General features: G+C 50.3%; 2 protein-coding genes across 2 annotated transcripts in view; both read right to left on the reverse strand.

Annotated features, from left to right (window-relative positions):
* Window positions 1–16066, reverse strand: FACT140 (transcriptional elongation factor FACT140). Its single transcript, XM_002369955.2, has 19 exons — window positions 14047–16066; window positions 13153–13381; window positions 12312–12476; window positions 11795–11971; window positions 11315–11506; window positions 10391–10608; window positions 9768–9904; window positions 8562–8862; window positions 7891–8122; window positions 6980–7286; window positions 6500–6710; window positions 5785–5905; window positions 5270–5361; window positions 4622–4759; window positions 4013–4193; window positions 3360–3422; window positions 2817–3026; window positions 1873–2065; window positions 1–1190 (listed from the first exon to the last, which is right to left on the reverse strand). The coding sequence occupies exons 1-19, from the start codon at window positions 14406–14408 to the stop codon at window positions 1123–1125; spliced, it is 3597 nt and encodes a 1198-aa protein (XP_002369996.1). The 5' UTR covers window positions 14409–16066; the 3' UTR covers window positions 1–1122.
* The window catches only part of TGME49_221675 (hypothetical protein), a 12577-nt gene continuing 8866 nt past the window's right edge, over window positions 15715–19425 (reverse strand). Inside the window, exons 7-9 of the mRNA XM_002369956.2 lie at window positions 18927–18962; window positions 18504–18549; window positions 15715–18157 (exon numbers count right to left, since the gene is read on the reverse strand). Coding sequence (XP_002369997.2) covers window positions 18539–18549; window positions 18927–18962 — 47 coding nt within the window. The 3' untranslated portion in view covers window positions 15715–18157; window positions 18504–18538. The remainder of the gene's footprint in view (window positions 18158–18503; window positions 18550–18926; window positions 18963–19425) is intronic.

Here is a 19425-nt window from a genome sequence, read left to right on the forward strand (position 1 = left end):
CAGGGGAAATCGACACTTAAAGATGCGAATTTCGGCTTTTCCTGGTTTACATCTCTGCTTGCCCTAGGCGGTCCGAGCAGCCCTACAGGCATGCAACGCTCTGCAAAGGGCGGTTAACCTGTCCGAGTTCAGCCTCGGCGACTTGTGACTCCGCAACTCGTTTTCAACTTTCAAGGTGCACGAAATTTGAACAACACGGAGAGTGTGGCTTTTTGCCACGCCAAAGACGAAGAAACATCCCTCGTGTTTCTCGCAGAGATCCCCGTTTCTCCGCAGCCAAGAACCCCAAAAAGACATTACAAAAAGCAACACAGAAGGATGCGCCACAGACAGCACCGCAAAGGAGAACCGCCTTCCGGCTACCATTTTTTCGCACCGCACGCAGACCACGGGCACACAAATGAGTACGAAAAAAGCCTTTCTCTCCAATCACGAAGTCCGTTGAGAGAATGCCGGTCTAATCTGGCCATAAGAAACACGCTTTCTGCTCGCTGGAAACAAGCATGTTTTTGCCCCCTTTTTCTGAAAGCTCACGGGAAACGAGATCCAAGAATACAAACTACGTACATACATACGCTTACATGTACATAAAACTCTGTATACAAATATACAAATACATATATAAATATATATGCACGTGTGATTGCAGAAAGACTCACTTGCATCTTGGCTATCGCTGTTTGTTCTTGGTGGGGAGAGAGAAGGGTGTATTTCCAAGACTACGACTCCATTAAAACAAGAGCGCTCTATGGAAGAAGAAAAAGCCCCACTGTGGCCACAGAGCAACCTCTTTACCGAAGAGAAGCTGAAATGACTCTTTAGCCCGAAGACAGAATCCGATGGAGGAAGACACAGACACCAATCGACAAACGGGGACAAAAACGCGAGAGCCGAACTGAGAAATAGAAGAACGCGCGACGACTGCGCCGAAACACCGCCCTCTGCATACAAGAGAATATTCTACACTGTGACACAAACACAGAGTTCCAGCGAGAATGAGTCTACCAGATAATCACGGAAAACAAAACTACCACAGATTTCTTCATTAATGCTTGGGAAACTGAGCTTTATGTTGCGAGAAACATGGCAAACAAAGACACTTTAAATCGAGTGATTTCTTGTTCATTTCCTCTTCTTCTTTCTGCGGTCTTCGTTGTCGTCAGAATCGTCAGTTCTTCGCTTCCGGTCCTCTGGGAAAAGTGGAATCACACAAACATCACAGGAGACTTCACTGTTTTCGATGTCACCACAGCTTATCCCGCTATCCACACCCATGTTCTTCCATTCACATATCCTCAACACAAACATACATTTTCATGGCTGGACAGACACCATACACAATCATTTATATCTCTATCTCTCTCTTCCTATCGATCGATCTATCTATCGATTAGTCTATGCCTGCCTATCTGTGTGACTCTATCTATGTCTGTATCTGTGTCTCTGTGTACCGGTCACCTCTATCCAGATCTATATATTTCTGGATGAGTAGCGCTCCATGCATTATTTATAAATCTCTCGACGTTCAGGCTTTCGCACCCGTCTGTTTATACAGAAAGCCATGCACATTGCGTCGTGAAGCTTATGAGTAATTCTGTTTCAGCGATAAATAGATGTCATACGGAGTGAGTACTGGCTGGTCCAGAAAAGAATATTTTCAATTTTTGAGTGGCTTGACTTCAGTGTGCGTCCAATTTGAAAAAAGAGTACACAAAAACCACAAACTCCCTGTTCCGTTGCGAAACTACGAAGGCCACCTTACCGACAAAGTGTGAGCCACGCAACCGAGTTATCGGTTCGCTTTTACGGGGCGAATCGAATCAACAACGTCTCTACAGCTGCCTCTCTGCTACTTTCCCCCAAAGATCCTACCTTTTTTTGCGCGCTCTTCCAGTTCGTCCCAGCTGAGGCCTTCTTCTTCGTCTGATGAAACGTCGTTGTACTCTTCGTCTTCGTCACTCTCATCTGCGAGAGATTCGTCGTCATCGCTGTCACTCGAGTCTTCTTCCGAAGATCCCTCTTCCCCGTCTTCCTCTTCCTCTCCACTCCTTTCGTTGTATTCACTCTGAAAAAGACAAGAGAGACAGTTGCGATGACATACAGCCGTGCCCCAAAAAAACCATCACACACACACAACACAAACAGTACATAGCCTTACCTATATCTTTCCCCACTGGATCTACCTATCTCTACCTGGCTCTACCCTGTTCGCGCCTATCTCTGATTCTCTGTATCCCATCATCTACCTATCTCTGCTCTAACCCTCTTTGTGTACCTCTTTCTATCTCTGTATCTAACAATAAGCAAGCATGCGCGTAAAGGGTGCGTTAAAGTCTACAACATGCAGCTCAACTACGGAAATGCTGGCGTATGCATTTCCAGGTGTCGACACGGGTGTAGGAACATGCATCGGTGGGAATGTAAATTGCTATTCGTAGAAGCTAAGTCGTATTGCATCTTTTCTGGAAGCTTCAGACAAACTCCGACCGTGAGACTCCCTGTTGAACAGACATCCACGTTCCACTGTGTCAGTAGAGCTAGATACGATGATCACTAATTCCAGTCGAGTAAACAGAGACATTATAGGACCTAGGATACTGAATAGGACTCCAGTTATGAGATACAGACAACCAGGTTCTTTATGATTGCTGTACATCACCACTCCACTGGACTGTTTAAGACAGCTACAAGTGTTGGATAGCGTCGTAACAGAATCAGTTGACAGCCGCGTCCTGACGGAACAAAGGACAGCTTGAGTCAGCTCGTTTTCTTCGCAAAGTCGAGAACACGAAACTGGCGACGTCAGCTTGTCTTACCTCGCTCCCAGACTCTGCGTACTCCTCATCGTCGTCATCTTCATCCGTGTCTCCTTCTTCCCCGGAGACACTGTCATCTCCAAGGAACATTTCGAATCCTCCCGCCTCCACAAAGCCGTGAGGGTCTTCTCGAATTTGTTTGAGAATCGCATTCCAGTTCAAGTTCTGCTTGCCCTCGTACCAAACGATTTCTAGCTCGTTCAGCCAGCGCTGAGGTCCAGAGAAACCCGGAAAACACGAAACATGCGACATAGGAGACATGCGGGACTGTAGTGGCACTTCCACACTGAGAAACATAACAAGGGAACATGGAGGACGAGAGGGACGCTGCCCGTCTGATCTGACGGGTGATGATGAGACGCAGAAGCAGAGAAAACGAAAACACTAAGAAAAAAGACAGAGGCACACAGTGGCTCGCACACAAAACAGTACACCGCGAATCCGAAGGCAGGCTAAAACGCGTCTGCCTAAACCGTTCTAAAGGACAAGAACACGAAACGAAGCAACGGAGAAACACTGCAGAAAAAGAGGGTCGTGGCCTACCTTCAAGTTGTCTAAAAATTCAATCGGAACCAAATCGATTCTCTTCACAGGTTTCGTGTAATCCTGCAAAGAGCAAATCAAAAGCACGCAAGAAAGAGCTCGAGTCGAGCCAACCCTCCTGTCCCACCGAAACCGGAAAACGAGACGGCAGACTTGCTTGCCTCTCACTGTCCACCCCCACCTGTCTACATACAAAAAACAATCCATATTCACATATATGTAAATATATATTCATATATACATATCCATCGACACATTCATTTATATCGAGTTACACACATATGCATATATATATAGATATACATATACATATATTTACATATACACACATATATACATATATATATATATATAGAGAGAGAAGATATCTGACACTGCTGTGTGCTTCGTCCTGAATTCTGCGGAGAAAAAAGAATAGAGATCTGTAGGTCTGCGCGTCGGTATCTGCATTTCTCCTTTTGTGAGCTCGCACTCTCTTGTTTAGAAGAAACCCGTCGGGGCGTCAAAATTCACAAAAAAGCCTTCTTTTTGTATCTAGCGCTTTTCCGACATGAGACTGAACCTGCGAAGGTACACAGAGCTGGGATGACTAGAGGTGTGTGGCGCCTGAACGTCATGGAGGCGCACTGTTTTGAGTCGCGATCTTCTCTCACCTGGAAGACGAAGATGACGTCGAAGTTCCGCAAGCCATGAGCGACACGCTCGAAACTGACGAGTTCGATGTCCTCGAGAGGCAGGACAAAGGGCGGCCACTCAATCAAGTGCACCAAGCAATTTGCTGTCGGCAAAATCTCGACGTTGCTCTTCATCGGGACACCCGTGAAACGGAGCTCTCTGTAAAATCAATTCGAAAAACAGAAAAAGATAAGAAAACAGAAGAAAATCCAAAAAAGGAAAAACACGACTCACAAACGAGGAAAAACAGACTTATAAAGGGAGGACGCAGAGATCCAGGAAGGCAGGAAAGGAGACTGAAGAAGGTACCAAAGAACATTTGAAATAGAGAAGAAGCGATGAAGAAAGAGGTAGAGATGTGTGAAAGACGAGACCTGAGAGAGAAAGCAATGAAGGGAAAGAGGAAATGTGGAGAAGAGTTTTACCAATGTGAAAGACACATTTTCAAAAACGAAAAGAGACACGTTAAGAGGGGAATCGAGATCCCGAGAATTACGAAACGGGTGAGAGTGAACGCTGAAGCATACAACTTGTGTGTCTACAACAAGAAAAGACGACAGCCTCCCTTCGTTTTCCTTCAACCTCACCTGTACGGTAGATCGAACTCGACCTTCGCAATGTCTTCAACCTGCTGAACAAAGCGTTTGAATTCGTTGTTCAACCTCCTCTTCAGTTCTCTCTCTCGCATTTCGTCTTGAGTCTCATCTGGGTCATGGAAAGACCGACTGCAGGCAACAAGCCGAGAAGTATGGCACGCGCAGCTGGATCGAGCTGGATTGTTGCTGAGGAGCCATTAACTTAAAAACGGCACACTTCTACAAAAAACGTATTGCACGGATTCTAAAGCAGTCTCCGGGGTGAGGGGAAGGGGGGGGGGAGGCGGAAAGGTGAAGTTGCTGTAGACAGCTTGCCAAAAAAACAACGAAACGAGGAGACTCACACGGCATTCCTTCTACAGAGACACAGACAGATTTCTCTCACGACTCGAACACCGCTCACTGCGTGCACAAGTGCTGAAGCAAAAACACGCGTCTCTGTGTGAGCAGGGAGACAAGACATGCCTCACTCTCAACGACAAGAAACAATGTGTATACATGACTTGGCATGCATACATGCATACATGCATGTGCATGTCTACAAGGACATCACTAAAAATAACCATGCATATATATATATGTATACACACCTATGCGTGAAGAGGGAATGTCGTTGTTTGAATGCATGTTTTTTCTCACTTTCGGCGGTTGTCGAGGTCGTCTGTTTGCGTGCCAGCCTCTGTGTAGAACTGAACATCTTGTGTTCTTTTCTTGCCCACCATGATTGCAGACTGAAAAAAGACACAAAGACCTGTTTGCTGGAAATGGACACGAGGCGCGAGGACAGAAAAGAGGGCGGAAAACGCGAAAGACGCTTCTCTCTCGCCTGAAGGAATCCCCCCGAGAATGGGAGAAAACCCACGGAAATCTTGTCTGCGTCTCTTCAGAAACAAGTGCGAAACTTCACCGGTGGAAACGCGTTTCCGCTTGACAGAAACTTCCAGCTGACATGAAGGTCCATCGACAGATCCCGAGACCTCCTCCCTCGGCCGCAGCCGATCCCTCCAAAGTGCACAGTAGCACGCCAACGCACAGAAGTTCTTCTGCTTTCCACACATGCCAACAGACATCCACAGGAGTCTTTAATCAAATATTTGTAAATGCATGCATGGGGACGCGGAAATTTCGAGAGAAGCCTCGAGTCGAGAACATGCCTTGAGGTGGAAGTGGATGAGGACGATAAGTTCGCGTTCGCAAGGCTGGAACATGGCGTGCTTGATGTTGCTGTACGTAATGTCAACTTGGTCGATTTGTCCGCGTGTGTTGACGGTGAATCTGCGCAAAAAAGCCAGAGACACATTCTTCCATGAGACATGCAGAATCTTCCATTCGCAGAAAAATACGTCAAACGATCAAAGGGTCTGAGTCTTCTTCTCGTCTTTCTTGCGAAAGTTCTCGACCTTTGCTTGGAACTTCTCCTCCCCTCTTCTGGATGACGTTCCTTCATTCTCGCTCCCCCCCGGTCGGCACAAAAGAGGCTCAACTTTGTGTACGTGTCTTCACGCCGAAGAGACGCTCCCAACAAATGCTAATACATCTCCGGTCTTCCTTCTCGTCCTTCTCTTCCTTCTCACCCTCTTTTACTCCCCTCTCCTCCACCTCCGTTCCTCTTTCGCTTTCCATGTTTCCTTCTCATCTGCCTTCTCTTCTCCTACTGTCTCTGCCCTCGTCTTCCACGTTCCCCTGTCCTGTCTTCTCACCTTCCCTGTCTCCTACATCATGTAACATCTTCACTTTGCACGACTACCACAGCGGAACGCGGATACGCTGAAAAAGAGACCTTCGGAGTCTGCGCCAGAAGTCCAGCTCGAGGCGTAGATACTCCCCAGAAAAGGACATAAAGATATCTGTATCGGATTCTTTGCTCACCGAAGACCGTTGGTGTGCGCCTCGAGGGCGCCGATGAGTTTCCGCATGCCGGGAGCGATGTTGGGACGAATCATCAAGTCTTTCAGCAGAACGCGACGACCCGAGCGATTCAAGATCAATTTGTCTTGCTCCGTCACCTCCCCGGCGACGTCGTCTTCGAGCGCCTTTTGCTTCACGCGCTTCAGCTGCTCTTTGATGGTCCTGAAAATCGCTGTACACGAAGATCCACAGAACGGAGGAGGCGAGGTCAACAGCGAAAGGAGACTCGCAGAGGCCAGCGGAGTGGACAGCGGAAACAGACGAAAGGCGGCGAGAGCGAATCGCGAATCCAGAGAACATCTGAACGAGATTCACGAGAAGAAGAGGATACAGATTCGAGAGACCCGCACACAGTCGCGAAGAGAGAGAGAGATGTCAAATGCGGTCTGTTTGAAACCGAACTGCTTTCACAAAAGGAAGGATTGGAAACGTCCTGCGCACTTTGAAGATGCCGGCCGTCCTCGCTTTTGAACATCAACTCCTTGATGAAAACCGTGTCGGGTTTCCCAGAGAGGTCCGGCAGCGGATTTTCTTCGCCTTTCAACGTGAGAGTTTGACTGCCTGGCACCTGGAAGTTGATTCTGAGCACGTAGAAGGGTGCCTTGTTCTTTCCAGAGACCGAGGAACTTCCCGAAGAGTCTCCCTGAGCTTCGCTGCAAGTCACGTTCTTCACCGTCGACAAGTGGAACGGCAAGTGAGACCCGTGGATCGGGACCAACAAAGACTCCGACTTGAAGTCGACATACAGCTGCGGACGCCACGCACAAAAACGAGGAAGCACGTCGACCAGAGGAAGAGAACGAAAGTCAAAGACAGCAAACAACAGAGACAGAAGAGGAGCGACCGCGGAGGAGACACAGAGACGAGGCAGAGCGCGAGGAAGAGGAGATCGGAAACGACTGAGAGAGAGAGCAAGGGAGAGACACCGAGAGAAAGCGGCAGAAAGAAGCGAGCGAGGTGAGAGAAAAGAGACAGAAACGGCGATACTTCTCTACAGGAAACGAGACAAAGTGACTCTGTTCGCGAGAGAGGCCGAGTCGGCAGCCGTCGACGAAGCGCGCAGATACGCGGCTGCGCAACGAACTCGACAAAGATGGGGAGCAAGAGAAAATGTCCGGGGAAACTCGAAGGCTTCGAGTTGACAGACATAGGACAGCGGGCGAAGCCCAGCGCGGTGCATCGTGGTGCACGGTTTGCTGTAGACGTCGACGACAAGGGAACGAAGAAAAGCCAATGCCTCGGACGCGAAAGCGCGACGACGCAGACCGCGCAGCAGCGAAATGCAGGCGACAGAGCTGAAAGACTGGAGAGGAAAAAGTGCGAAAACGAAAAGACAGACTCCCTCTTCTTACTTTGTTGGCCTTGACGTCCCGAGGAAAGCCTTCAGGGCCGGAGAAGCATTTGATATCTTCCATTTTCTTCCCTTCTTTCTTCTTTCTCTCCAGGCCTCCTCCATCTTTCTCCTCCTCGAACCTCAGACGCAACTGTTCGCTTTTTTTCTTCCTCAACTGTCTCTGTCGTTCGTCCCTCTCTTCTGCCTCCTGCTGCGCCGTCGCCGCTTGCGACCCCGTCCGCCTCCTCAGTCTGTGCAGAGAAACGAAGTGTTGCATTTCTCGAGTTTGTATGTCCGTTTGAATTGAAAAAGCACTCAGCTGCCTCAACGTTCAGACTTCGTTGTCTCTTGAGAAGGCGTGAACCAATGCTTGGAGAAAGCGAGATCGAACAGACGAAGAATCGCCGCGGGAAGTCGGGAGGCGAGGAAGACGCAGAACGACGCCAACGAAGGGGCACAAAAACTCCAGAGGCTCTCGACAGGTAGGAGAGAAGCCTGGATAGAGAGGGTGATGGAGAAAAGCACGACCACTACACAAGGCGCCAAGAGAGAGAGAGAGCACAAAGGGAAGAGCGAACAAGACAAACGGAAACACATATACACAGAGAGAATTGAGGGGTCAAGACGAAAAAAGAGAAAACGCAGATAGAAGAGAACGCGACACAAAAAACCTCTGACACGGAAATTTACCTGTCTTTCAGGATGACCGACTCGGCATTGTTGAGGATCGTTGCGGAGATGGCGCCGCCAGTCGTTGCAGCTTTTCGGGTCTCTTTTTCCTTCTCTTTCACTCTCGAGCTGTCTTTCTGCTTTGTCGCCACACTCTTCTTCTTCTGTCTCTCCGGGTCGTCTGCGCCTTTCGTGGTCTCTTCCTTTGCGCGCTTCTTGTCGTCTGCAGATGCCTTGTCCTTCTTCTCTGCAGGCTCCTCCTCCGCGTCTTCCAGTTCGTACGAGACATGCCGCAACACTTTCGATGTTCCGTCGGTCAAAACTGAGGGACGCAGAGGGAGACAGAACGAGACACACCGACAAGACATCCACCGCAGCCTTCGCCTCTGCACAAGCGTCGGCGATCCAGAAGATCTGCCCGCTTCGCGTATACACACAAACACAAGGACGAAGAGACACGCCGCCAGTTCAGACACAAACAGATCTCCTGCTGGAAAAGCCACAGAGACAGAATAAAATGAGTAGAGAGAAAAGTCACCAACTGCACCGATGAAAGAGAAGGCTACATTTGCACTTTTCCTCTGTGGGAAAACCCAGAGAGACCCTTCTGCGAATCCCCAGACAAAAGTCCGCGAGTCGCCAAACACACAAACTGGTGCGGTTCGAACTGCAGTCGACCAAGTCCTCCGATGCCCCTCCGCATTTCTCTTGTTGAAAGAGAACCTTCAAAAGCGGACTCAAGAGACTCTATTTTATACGCAAACAACAAACGTGCTCGCGTGAAATCGTAAATGTAAAAACAGATGAGAGTTCTTTTGCCACACCTAGTCACCTACACACTCAAGACTCCTGTCCACCTGTGCATACAGGTTCATACTTGGATTGTTCTTTCAGACACAAACATCCCCGGCATTTCGCCCTGCATCGACGTCACATGGTGCCAGTGTATGAACACCCAGAAATGCAATTGTTGAACACGGGGTGCATGTAGTACAGGTGAGCTCGCATCACCTAGAAACCAGGTGTACGTACAGCAGAAGAATGCATTTCAAGTGTTTCACGACTACATGGCTTTCAGAGTGTTTCCTATTATCACTCGGGTCCACGAGAGAAAAACGACTACTCAGATGCTCGTGTGATGAGTTTCATGGTTCTGGGAGTCAGCCTCTCGCAGACACGGTCATTCGTGAGCTGTTTCCAAGTGTATATACTCTTGTGTCTGCTCACCGACGGGGGCGGCGCCTTCTTCTTTCGGAAGCAGAACTGTGTCTGCAAGCCAAATCGCGTAGTTCTTTCCCTTGGCAGTTGTGAGGTGAGAAAAGCCAACAGAGATGTTGAAGACCATGCCTCTTTCGACGACAGACCTACAGCGAAATTCACTCGTAAGGAAAAGAAGAGAGCAACAACCTCCTTCCGCGCCTTGGACGTATCACCAGACGGGAGGTGTATTTCCAAAACGTATTTCTCGAGTCTTTCAAGATATACAAACGTCGAACGCTTCGCAGGGCTGTTTCGATTACTCTTCGGTTCAGTCATTCTTTCGTCTTCCGAGAGTTCTCCTTTCTGCTGCCTCGCATGCACTCCTCTCTCTCCACCATGTTTGTTTCTCTCCCTCTCCTTCACTTTTTCCCTCTCCATCTCTTCTTCTTTCTGGCTCTTGTTCGTTCTCCACTGTTTTCTCTCCATCTCTGCTTTCCCCGAAAGTCCTCGGTCGTTCTGCTCTCCTTCCTCCCTGTCGCTCTACCGCTTCTTCCCCGCTCTCTGCCTCCTGGAAAGATCTCTCCGGTGCGTTGCTCCCCTGCTCTCTCCTCCGTCTCCCTGGCTTCCCCTGTGCATCCGCATGCCCTCACTTGGAGTTCTTCGCGTTCAGGACGAGAGAGTTGGAGCGATATTCAAGTCCCATGCAGTGGCCAACCATCTTGAGGAGATGGTCTGCGAGAGCAGGTTTCTTCTCTTCCACGAACGCCCGTGCGTCCGCGTAGATGCTGCTGAAAGACGCCCCTGGCTTCAGCAGAGAAATGACGTAGTTCAGCAACTCAAAGGTGAACGAGTAGACCTCTTTCTGCTCCTGGAGACCGGAACGAAAACAACTCACACCCGACATGCGCTCCACATCTGCCTCGAAGCTAAAAACCCCACGCACGGGACAACGACCTCTGCCAGTCGAGACGAGAGAAAGAATCCCTACCTTACACAATGATTAGAAAAGTCAAACGCCGCAGGACACTTTCTAAGACGACAGACTTCCCACACAAACAAAAGCCTTGTCACGAAACACTCGATTCCTCTCTCTTTTATGATATGGAAATCTGTGGCAACGTGTATACGAAAAAGCGTTACCCAAAGAAGTTGACCAAGGTTTAAGTGGCCGTGGATTACTCTGGTCACGAACTGTTTTTGTCAAGAGAAGGAAGAGAGGAAACCGACACCCGTCTGGGAGGTGTATGGACGCCCGAGACGGAATAACGCCATCTCAGTCGCACATCATGCCTCCTTTTCCTCTTTTTTCCATGTTTCTTCGCCTCGTCTCCCTTCTCAGTCCTCTTCTCTGTCTCCTTTTCCTCTTTTTTTCGCTCCTTTTCGTCTTGTCCTCTCTCGTTCTCTTGTCTCTCTTCTCTTTCCCCTTCACTTTTCTCTAGCTCTTTTTCTCAGTCTTCTTCTCCCGATGTCTCTTTCTTCTCTCTCCTCTCTTCTCTCTCTCCTTCTCCGACGCTCTCCCTTATTCTCATCTCCGCTCTCTTCTCGTCTTCTTGTCGCTCCTTTTCTGTCCTCACTTTCGTTCCATTCAGGAGAAGCGTTCGGGCGACTGCGGCACAGAGTTCCTTGTACTTCACCCCCAGAGAGACGATGATCGATCCTTCACTTTGAGAGAGGTTCGCGTTGGTCGGTTGCGCTGACGCCCGCAAGTCAAAAACATCTCCGCTCTGCACGTTGCTGTACAGGAGATCCACCTCACTCGGGTCGATCTGCGACGTGGAGGAACAACGGAAGAAACGAGAGAAAAGTACACCGGAAACACAACAAAGCAACAAGACGACCCACATCGTCACTGTGCAGAGAGGAAGGCAGAGCCTTCATTCCGTCCTGTAACTGCACCAAAAGTCGCTACAAGCGCTGTCAAAGGCGCAAGCTCCTTCACGATACTCTGCAGGGGCTACGTCTCTTTCACCCTCTCTGAAGCGTGTTTTTCGGGAGCATTCGTTGCTCTTGCTCCTTCTTTTCGACAGTTGCTAATGTCTTGCTTCCACGCCTACATTGCGCTTTTCTCGGAGTTTCTCAATCTGCTTGCCGTCCTTCAGCAGCTTCTCAGCGAGGTCCGCGATCGCTGCATGCGACTCTTGTTGCTCATTGTCAAGAACAGTTTCAATCCGATTCACGATTTGCGTCTTGACCATCGCGACGCAGACAACGCTTGCACTTCGAATGTTCTCCTGGAGCGAAAACACGGAAGGAAAAACGAGAGAGAAGCAAAAGGTGAAAGGGAGAAGCCACTGGGCGGAAGCCGGAAAAAACACGCGAGAACGGCAAAAACGACGACCCACACACACCGCGGGCACGTGTACGTACACCCGAAGGACGGAGCCTCATGCGAACGTCCTTCACAGTTGTTGGCGGGAGTTCGTTTTTCGCTCACGTGTTGCACTTAGTTTTCCGTTCTTTGTGTTTCAAAAGAGTGGAGAAATCAACTCAGCATTTGCACCCAAGAGGCGAGCGCAGGAACCTCGCCCCTGAATGCCGTTTTTCGCTTTCTCTTTGGTGTGCACAACTCACGATCTCGACGCGGGTGTGGACAGCCATCGTGGCGACGATTCCGTCGTCGACAAACTTGGATCTGTTGCTTTCTGTGAATTTTCTCAGCAGCGAATCTGAGACTTGCTGCCCGAAGCCCCCACCCTGGCTGAGACTCGCAGACTGCTGAAGACAACCGATGGAGGCCTGCAAGAAGAAAGAGAACCACAAAGAACGCAGAGGAAAGGAAGCATGCAGCAGGCGAGGAAGCACAGAAGAGGACGCCCAAGAAAGCCGACGAGCGAATCCAGTGCACCCGGAAGGAAGGCAAAAGAGAAGAGGAGGTAGGGAACGAAAAGGAAGTCGGAAAAAAGAAGAGCGAAGGAAAAGGAGAGAAGACACGAGAGAAGAGACAAGGTAAGACGCACCGTCTTTTGAGTCCTCTCCCCGAAGTTCCCTCGCAAAAGCAGCGCCCCAATGAAAGAGATGCTGCTGGCGAGGACCTCTGGAAAACAGACACTGCTCCCGTTCTCTCGTCTTCCCACCCTCCCTCAACTGTATCTTCGCCTCCAAGTCCCCCCGCCAAAGCAAATATCACAGCTGCTTAAAAGCGTGCCTCCCATTCACCCCAGAAACGCTCGGTGACACTGCACTTTTTGCCTCCGAGAGAACAACGCGGGTGCACTTCCAGATGGAAAGAAAACCACCAAGACGTGGATGAGGGGAAACTGAACCCACTGAACCCTGTTACGAAAAGCTCAGAACTTGCATCCGAGAAAAACAGTCAAGTTCAACGACAGGAGTCCCTGAATGCAAATACCACACGCCACTGAACGGGGGTCCTTAAAACAAAATCACTTCCCAGACCGACTTTTCTGTTTACCTCGTCTGCGTTCTTCCCAGCTGCAGCGGCGGCGCGGCCAATGGCTTGATGGATCTTCTCCATTGCTTCTGGAAGCCCGTCAGCGCGCGAAAGAAGAAAAATTCCCTCGCGGCAACTCTCAACTTGTCGCAAGTGTTCCAGCTTCTTTGGACTCGTCAACACCCACCACTCGCCGGTGCGAGTAAAGACAAAGAGGGTCTCTGGAAACTGGAAGCCCGTCAGCCACATTCTGAAGACAAAGACCTCAGCGCAAGACAGAAGTTGGGGAAGGCCGGGAAAGAAGAGAGGAAGTGCGCCGAGCTAACAGAAAAGAGGATTTCAAAAGCAGGCAAGAGGCGAAAAAGAGAAGGAAAATAGAGATCCGAACAGGAGACATACAACAGAGTTTGCGGGGATCCGAAGCGCATTTAAGTGACAAAGGCACGTGATGCATGCGCATGCGACTTATCGTCTGGTCCAAGGTATGTCCTCAACGCGACATAACGCACAAGGTGACACTGAAAAGATCTCTCATCACCGGAAGCATAGAGCCGCATTCTATAGACTGCACAGTACACATAAACAACTGACGACAAGCTCTGTTACCAGAGACAGAACAGTTCTTTTGGCCGCTGTACACGCTTGAAAACTGCTGAAGAGATAGGGGAAAAGTCCTGGACCTTACCATCCGACAGAAGACTTTCCAGAAACAAGGAAAGGCAATCGAGGCGAGAAGCAGACGAAAATCGAGGGCCCCGAGAAAGGCAGAGAACGAAACACAGACGACGACTCGGAATCCGTGTTTCTAGAGAACACAACGACTCAGATTCAGAGCAAGCAAAGAACTCTTCCCAACCCCAGACAGTGCCCGCTGATCCTCAGGCACAGGCACGGTTCCACGTTCCGTCCGCTTACTGCATTTGCTCTGCCTTTCCTTCTTCCTCTTCACTGGCTTTGCCGACGAGAATGACAAACGCGTCGACGCCATGCCAGGAGTCTCCCTCGACGCCGTAGCAGCTGTCCCAGTAACTGAAGAGTCTGTCGAGTTTCTCCTTCACGTCACCGCCGTCAATGGCCACAGTTCGCGCGCCACCTCGGCCTTCTTCCTTCGCTTCCTGTGTCTTCACAGGGACTGTAGGAGACGCCCCGTTCGGCACTACTTTCTCCTCAGGCGCAGCGAGGCTAGCCGCGGGGACCGAAGGCGGCTCCGCATCAGGCTCGCGCTTCATCTCCATCTTCGCCTCGATAGGTGGCGCGCCCTCCTCCGAAGACGCCATCTTTCAAGAAAAGCGAGAAGAGGAAGGAGAGAAGGACGGGAAAAGAATCTCCGCAGGTGAGCAGAGGAAAGGACGAAGAAGAGACGAGAGGAGAATGCAGGGCGCTATAGAGGGCACCGACGGGGGAAGCGGAAGCAAAAAGGGAAGAGACTTGAGAGAAGTCTTGGAGTGGAGGAGACGGGGAAGAGAGACAAGAGAGGAAAAAAGGAAGACGGAGACAGATGCGCGAAGCAAAGAAACCCTTAGAACAGAGAGGAAAGAAGGGCAGAGGTGGAGACACCCAACATTTTCAACTGCGTTGTCTCAGCTCGGGTGGTCAAGGAACTGCACGGAAGGAGTCGTTGTTTAGAGAGCAGCAACGGCTCTCTTTCCTCTGAAACGCCTGAGAAACCAGCAGGGTGGTTGAACCGTTTTTTCCCCGAAGACGATAGGAAAACTCACCCGTCACTGGTATGCCCGAAGTCGAAGCGGACCGGCGCCTTGCAGCCGGATGCACCAGGATGAGAAGAACACAGAAGCACAGGAAGAGACGACAAAAGGGGAACCACGTGTCTTCTCTTGACGGCGCTGAGTGGGTACGTTTTAAAACCGTGGAGAGGGTGTGGTCAAAAATGAGGAAACGAGACCAATAATCTACCTAGGCGAGACGAGAAGAAGCTGCCCTAAGGAAAGGGGGACGGTTGAAAAAGAGCGCTTCGTTAGCTGCGATGAAACACCTGGAAAAACACCGCGTACCCTGGGATGTCGAGAGAAGCGGACGGGAGAGACGGACGGGAGGGAAGCAAAAAAGAGGAACGGAAGCAGTTTAAGCTTGCTCAAAAGAATTATTTACGGAGCGAACTTCTTAATGGAGTAGAAAAGAAAGGGGGCTCTGTGTGTCCCGAAATCAAGAAAGGGGATGCTCTTCAAGTCGCACACGGCGCCCTGCGCAGTGTGGAGCTGCCTCGTCCAGTACGGGAAGGGAGAGACAGGAAGAAGTGGCGAGAAATCAGGGGACGACGAGCAAACACCGACAAGTGAGGGAGGTGAAAACCGTGAGAAAAGACAAGAAATCCATGGGAGATGGGGACAAGACGCAGCAACAAGCCTGGGGGGGAGGAACGAGCCGCACACTCATTCTTGGGGGGTTGCCTTCTAGCAACCGCTGCCGCAGCCAAAAAGAGTGGCTTAATCCTGGTGTGCTGAAAATGGGGAGAGCGAGTTTTCTGCGAAACTGCAAGCGCTGAGAACGGCAAGAACGGGGCCCACTTGCCCGTCAGAACTGCGAACATCGGGAACAGAAGAAGCGTGCTTCATCGGACAACCAGGGAAATTCTCAGGAAGCGAACAAGGCGCGTAACAGCAGCCGGCAGAGGCTGCAGATTCCTCGAAATGCAGAGGCCTGTTGGAGGGTCACTAACGCCGAATTTTCCCGGGTTCACTCCTCTAAACGACGCGGGAAAGCAACCGGCTGAAGTCAGCATGTCGTGACCAGCGACGGCCTTGGCCCGTTAAAAACAACAGAAATACACATATCTTCGTGTAATGAGGCGTACACGGTCCTAGGCTCCTTCGTTCCGCGGTGTGGACATACACCTGGTCAGTGTGTGCGTCATCGATGCGGTGCCGTGTCAATGCCCAACACGTGCAGTTCGTCCCGTTCAGTCTGCGTGCGCTTTTTGGCCGTAAACCTCACTACGAACGGGTATGGACCATCACAAAACAGGGAATGTGACAGTTGTGTGAGGGAAGGAAACAACCTGCTTTCGGAGGTTCTGATCCAGGAACGAACCCCACCATTCCTTCTCTACAGGTGGGTGTCAATCCCACCATACAATTTTGACGTCGTTTAAGTGTATGTTGTGCCATTTTATGGGCGAGGTGGGCTGTCATTGGCGAAGAATTCGCGGTCAAACTACTGCAGTCGTTCTGGGGTCCCGCAGAATGCTCGGGTTCCCCACCAGAGTCTACGAATCGTGCATGTCTCACAGACGTCAACGTTAGCTGAAACGCGGTCCTCGTTGCGGGATCGGCAAGATTTTCAGTGGAGGAGGGACCGTGGAATCTGTCAGCATGCGAGTGGGCGAGACTGTGACCTCAAAACGGGGTGGTCGACGGCCAGAGAACTAATTGACTGAGCACCTGCCCTCTCACATGGGTAATGTCTATAAGACGGCCATAGGGTGACTGCGCAGGTGCTTGTTTCCAAGGTGGGGGTAATACCACTTTCACTTCAACAGTGGAAGGCATACCCAATTGACAGCCGTTAGTGGTGGCCGTTCTGGACTTCCACGGCTGTTGCTGCGTTCATTTCCAAATGTTCCATTTCAGAAACGACCCGTCTGTAGTGTGAGGCACCGTTTGATCCCACAAAGAAATGCACGTTTCTTCATTGCATTGTCAGTCTTCGAAGTGTTTTTTTAAGACAGTGGCACTGGGAACCGGTTGCGTATGCCGTGCCTGCTCAGATTACGTTAGCGCACTGAGCTTTAGCGACGTTGAGCGCGTTACCTCAGTAGGCGACCTGATCCCCAGAGGGTTCAAACATTGTCTGTTTGCTTGCGGAAGAATTTGGGGCGCAGTACTGTATGTGGCCACAGCAAACATGGACACGCAGGGAAAAACGCGCTTCCGTCTTGGACAGCAGAGAGGGTTGTTAATGCGTGCGACAGTGAAGAAAAACGAATTCCTGAGGGAAGCATGTCACAGAGATCCCAGGAAGGTAGGCAGAGCAGAGGCAAAAAACGGCGGGTGAGTCATGCCTGATGTCCAACATAATCGCCTCCCCTCCTGCTTTATAGTGCCTCTCCCTCACTTGGACAGGAGGCAGACGGCATTCCACTTGCATATATCCTTGTGGCAACTAGCCCACGCATTCACTCAACCTGCTGCCACGAGAATACCACCCGGGACAGCGAGGTCGACTTTGATGCAGTGTTCCCCCCTCCGCAGTCGAAACTGTGTAAGCTGTGACACAATGATGCAGAACCTCTGTTCAGCAGAGGAAGGAGAAGAACACGACACTTCCTCGAAATAAAACTATTAAAGAAGAGCAGCCGGTACTGAGAGTTTCGCACCATTGATACTTGGTTCTCCAAAGGTGTTACAGGAAACGTATCACTGTAGGAATTGGGCAGCCGGCGCTAGCAGACATTTTCCAGGAAGGAGAGCTTTCCTGACGACCCCTGCGGACAATGAGGGGGCAAGCTTCCGGAAAGAAAAGTAAGATGCTGTCGGTACAAAGCAGAGCGCTGAAACAGCACGTTTCTCAAGCAGAACCGGGTCGATGCTTCATACAGGAGCCTCGTGACCCAGCATTCAAGGACAGTTTTGCTTCCACACGAGCTCTTTCGGTCCCGGAACTTTTTGACGTCGGGGGATGGGGAAGTTGGGGCCCAGTTGAAACTTTGATTCTATGGTTGGATTCTGTTGCTTTTCCTGCTGTTTTTGCAACAGTATTCCACTTTCCACCTCAGACGCGAAGCCAATGAGCTACGCCACATTCAGGGAAAGATCACGTGACTTCCATGTGAAGCGATGCTCAGAGCACTGGTCCAATTAGTGGTTTAATTTATTTGTTTGGAAATCCGAACAAAACCACCAGAGACTCCCGCCTTGGTAACACGGACCGTGGTCACGTTGGTGTCACAGTGTCGGAATGCCTCGTACGCAGCGGAGAAGGTCGGAATCCTACAGCTGGAGCGAGACGGTAACAGTGGCCTCACTCGTTCAGGAGTTCCCTCAGTCTTAAAAAACTGCATTACACTTCCCTGCAAATATCAAACAACGGAGGCAAGCGGGAATACCTCTGGCGCCTGCTGTAGCATCGGTCAACGATTGCAAGCTGACTATTGTGTAGGACGCCGGTTCAGAACGGGCACTGTGCCGACATGCCACGAACATGCGTTGCTTTCTGCCTTTCCGTGAGTCCGTAACGAGCATCTGTTATCAGGCATATTGCGGTGCGTGTTGTCGCATGATGGAGACCAGGTACAAATCGATCCTTCTGTCGCTCTATTGACTCCTACGAGCCAGCTTTGTGTGACTCGTGTGTCCAACTGAAAAATTTCGATCGGGGGGCAACTCAGACTCAGGTGCTAGAACGCTGAAGCTTACGTTTGCTTCTCTGGCAAGGCTTTGCCAACGCGATATCACTTGCGACCTGGCGCCGACGCACACACGCACACACACTCACACGATATCATGGAACCGACACAAGCCAGTTTTGAACTATTCCTTTAGCCGGATGCGTCGACACTTCAAGGGCATTGCTTTCTCCTTATTTAGGATACCAAAATCTCCATTATACAGAACAGACCACCGCTTCCTTGGGTGTCTATCGCAGCAGACTACCATGGTTTTGCCCAGACGCCCGCCTCATATAGGAGTGGAGAATTGTTGCACAGTGATTTTGGTAAAGTCTATCATATTATCTCCTGAAGCGACGTCTCAAGCAACCCGCCGATACTGAATCGACAGGGCTAGAGAGGACGATGCGTTCTTCAATATGCCCCTGTGACTACTGCAAATGAATCTTACCACGACGGGAGGAGGTGCCGTGACCCGAAGATTTTTCTGCAGCGGCGGAACATACGAAATGTTTCCAACTTGGTTTGAACCTCTGGAACGTATCCAACCGTCAAACAACCTCAAGTGTCAACAACAGAGAAAAGTATCGTCAGGGCTGTGTACGGTGTTCAGATAACCCCTCGTGACCCTACAATTCAAACTAAGAGCCCTATTGTACAGAATCTAAAGTGCCGCCTCGATACTCCCGCGAATACAGAGCTTCCCCATGATTCATCCGAAGAATAAAAGCCAAAAACAGAAGGCTCGAGAACTTGAAAGTCTTCGCCGGAGCCGCAAAGTCACTTTTCTCAGTTGGGTACCGCCACGAAAGTGCTAGTCCGCATATCAATTAAAAGAGGGTGTGTCACACAGCCCGCACAAAAGCGGTGTTCTAGGCAACGTGCGTTGCCTATATACTTGCTCCTTCAGTCCCTCAAAATGAATAACATATCGGATCACGGCCAATACT

This window comes from Toxoplasma gondii, chromosome II, assembly GCF_000006565.2.
Source record: "Toxoplasma gondii ME49 chromosome II, whole genome shotgun sequence".
Taxonomy (NCBI): Eukaryota; Apicomplexa; class Conoidasida; order Eucoccidiorida; family Sarcocystidae; genus Toxoplasma; species Toxoplasma gondii.

Excerpts from the sequence above, each read along its gene's own strand:
- FACT140 (XM_002369955.2), bottom strand. The coding sequence starts at position 14,408 with ATGGCGTCTTCGGAGGAGGGCGCGCCACCTATCGAGGCGAAGATGGAG. Across the intron at positions 12,477-13,152 it reads CTGGGAAGAACGCAGACGAG|GCCTCCATCGGTTGTCTTCA; the intron begins GTAAACAGAAAA and ends TTCTTCTTGCAG. Across the intron at positions 10,609-11,314 it reads TTCTCCTGAATGGAACGAAA|GAGCAGAAAGAGGTCTACTC; the intron begins GTGAGGACAGAA and ends TCCGGTCTCCAG.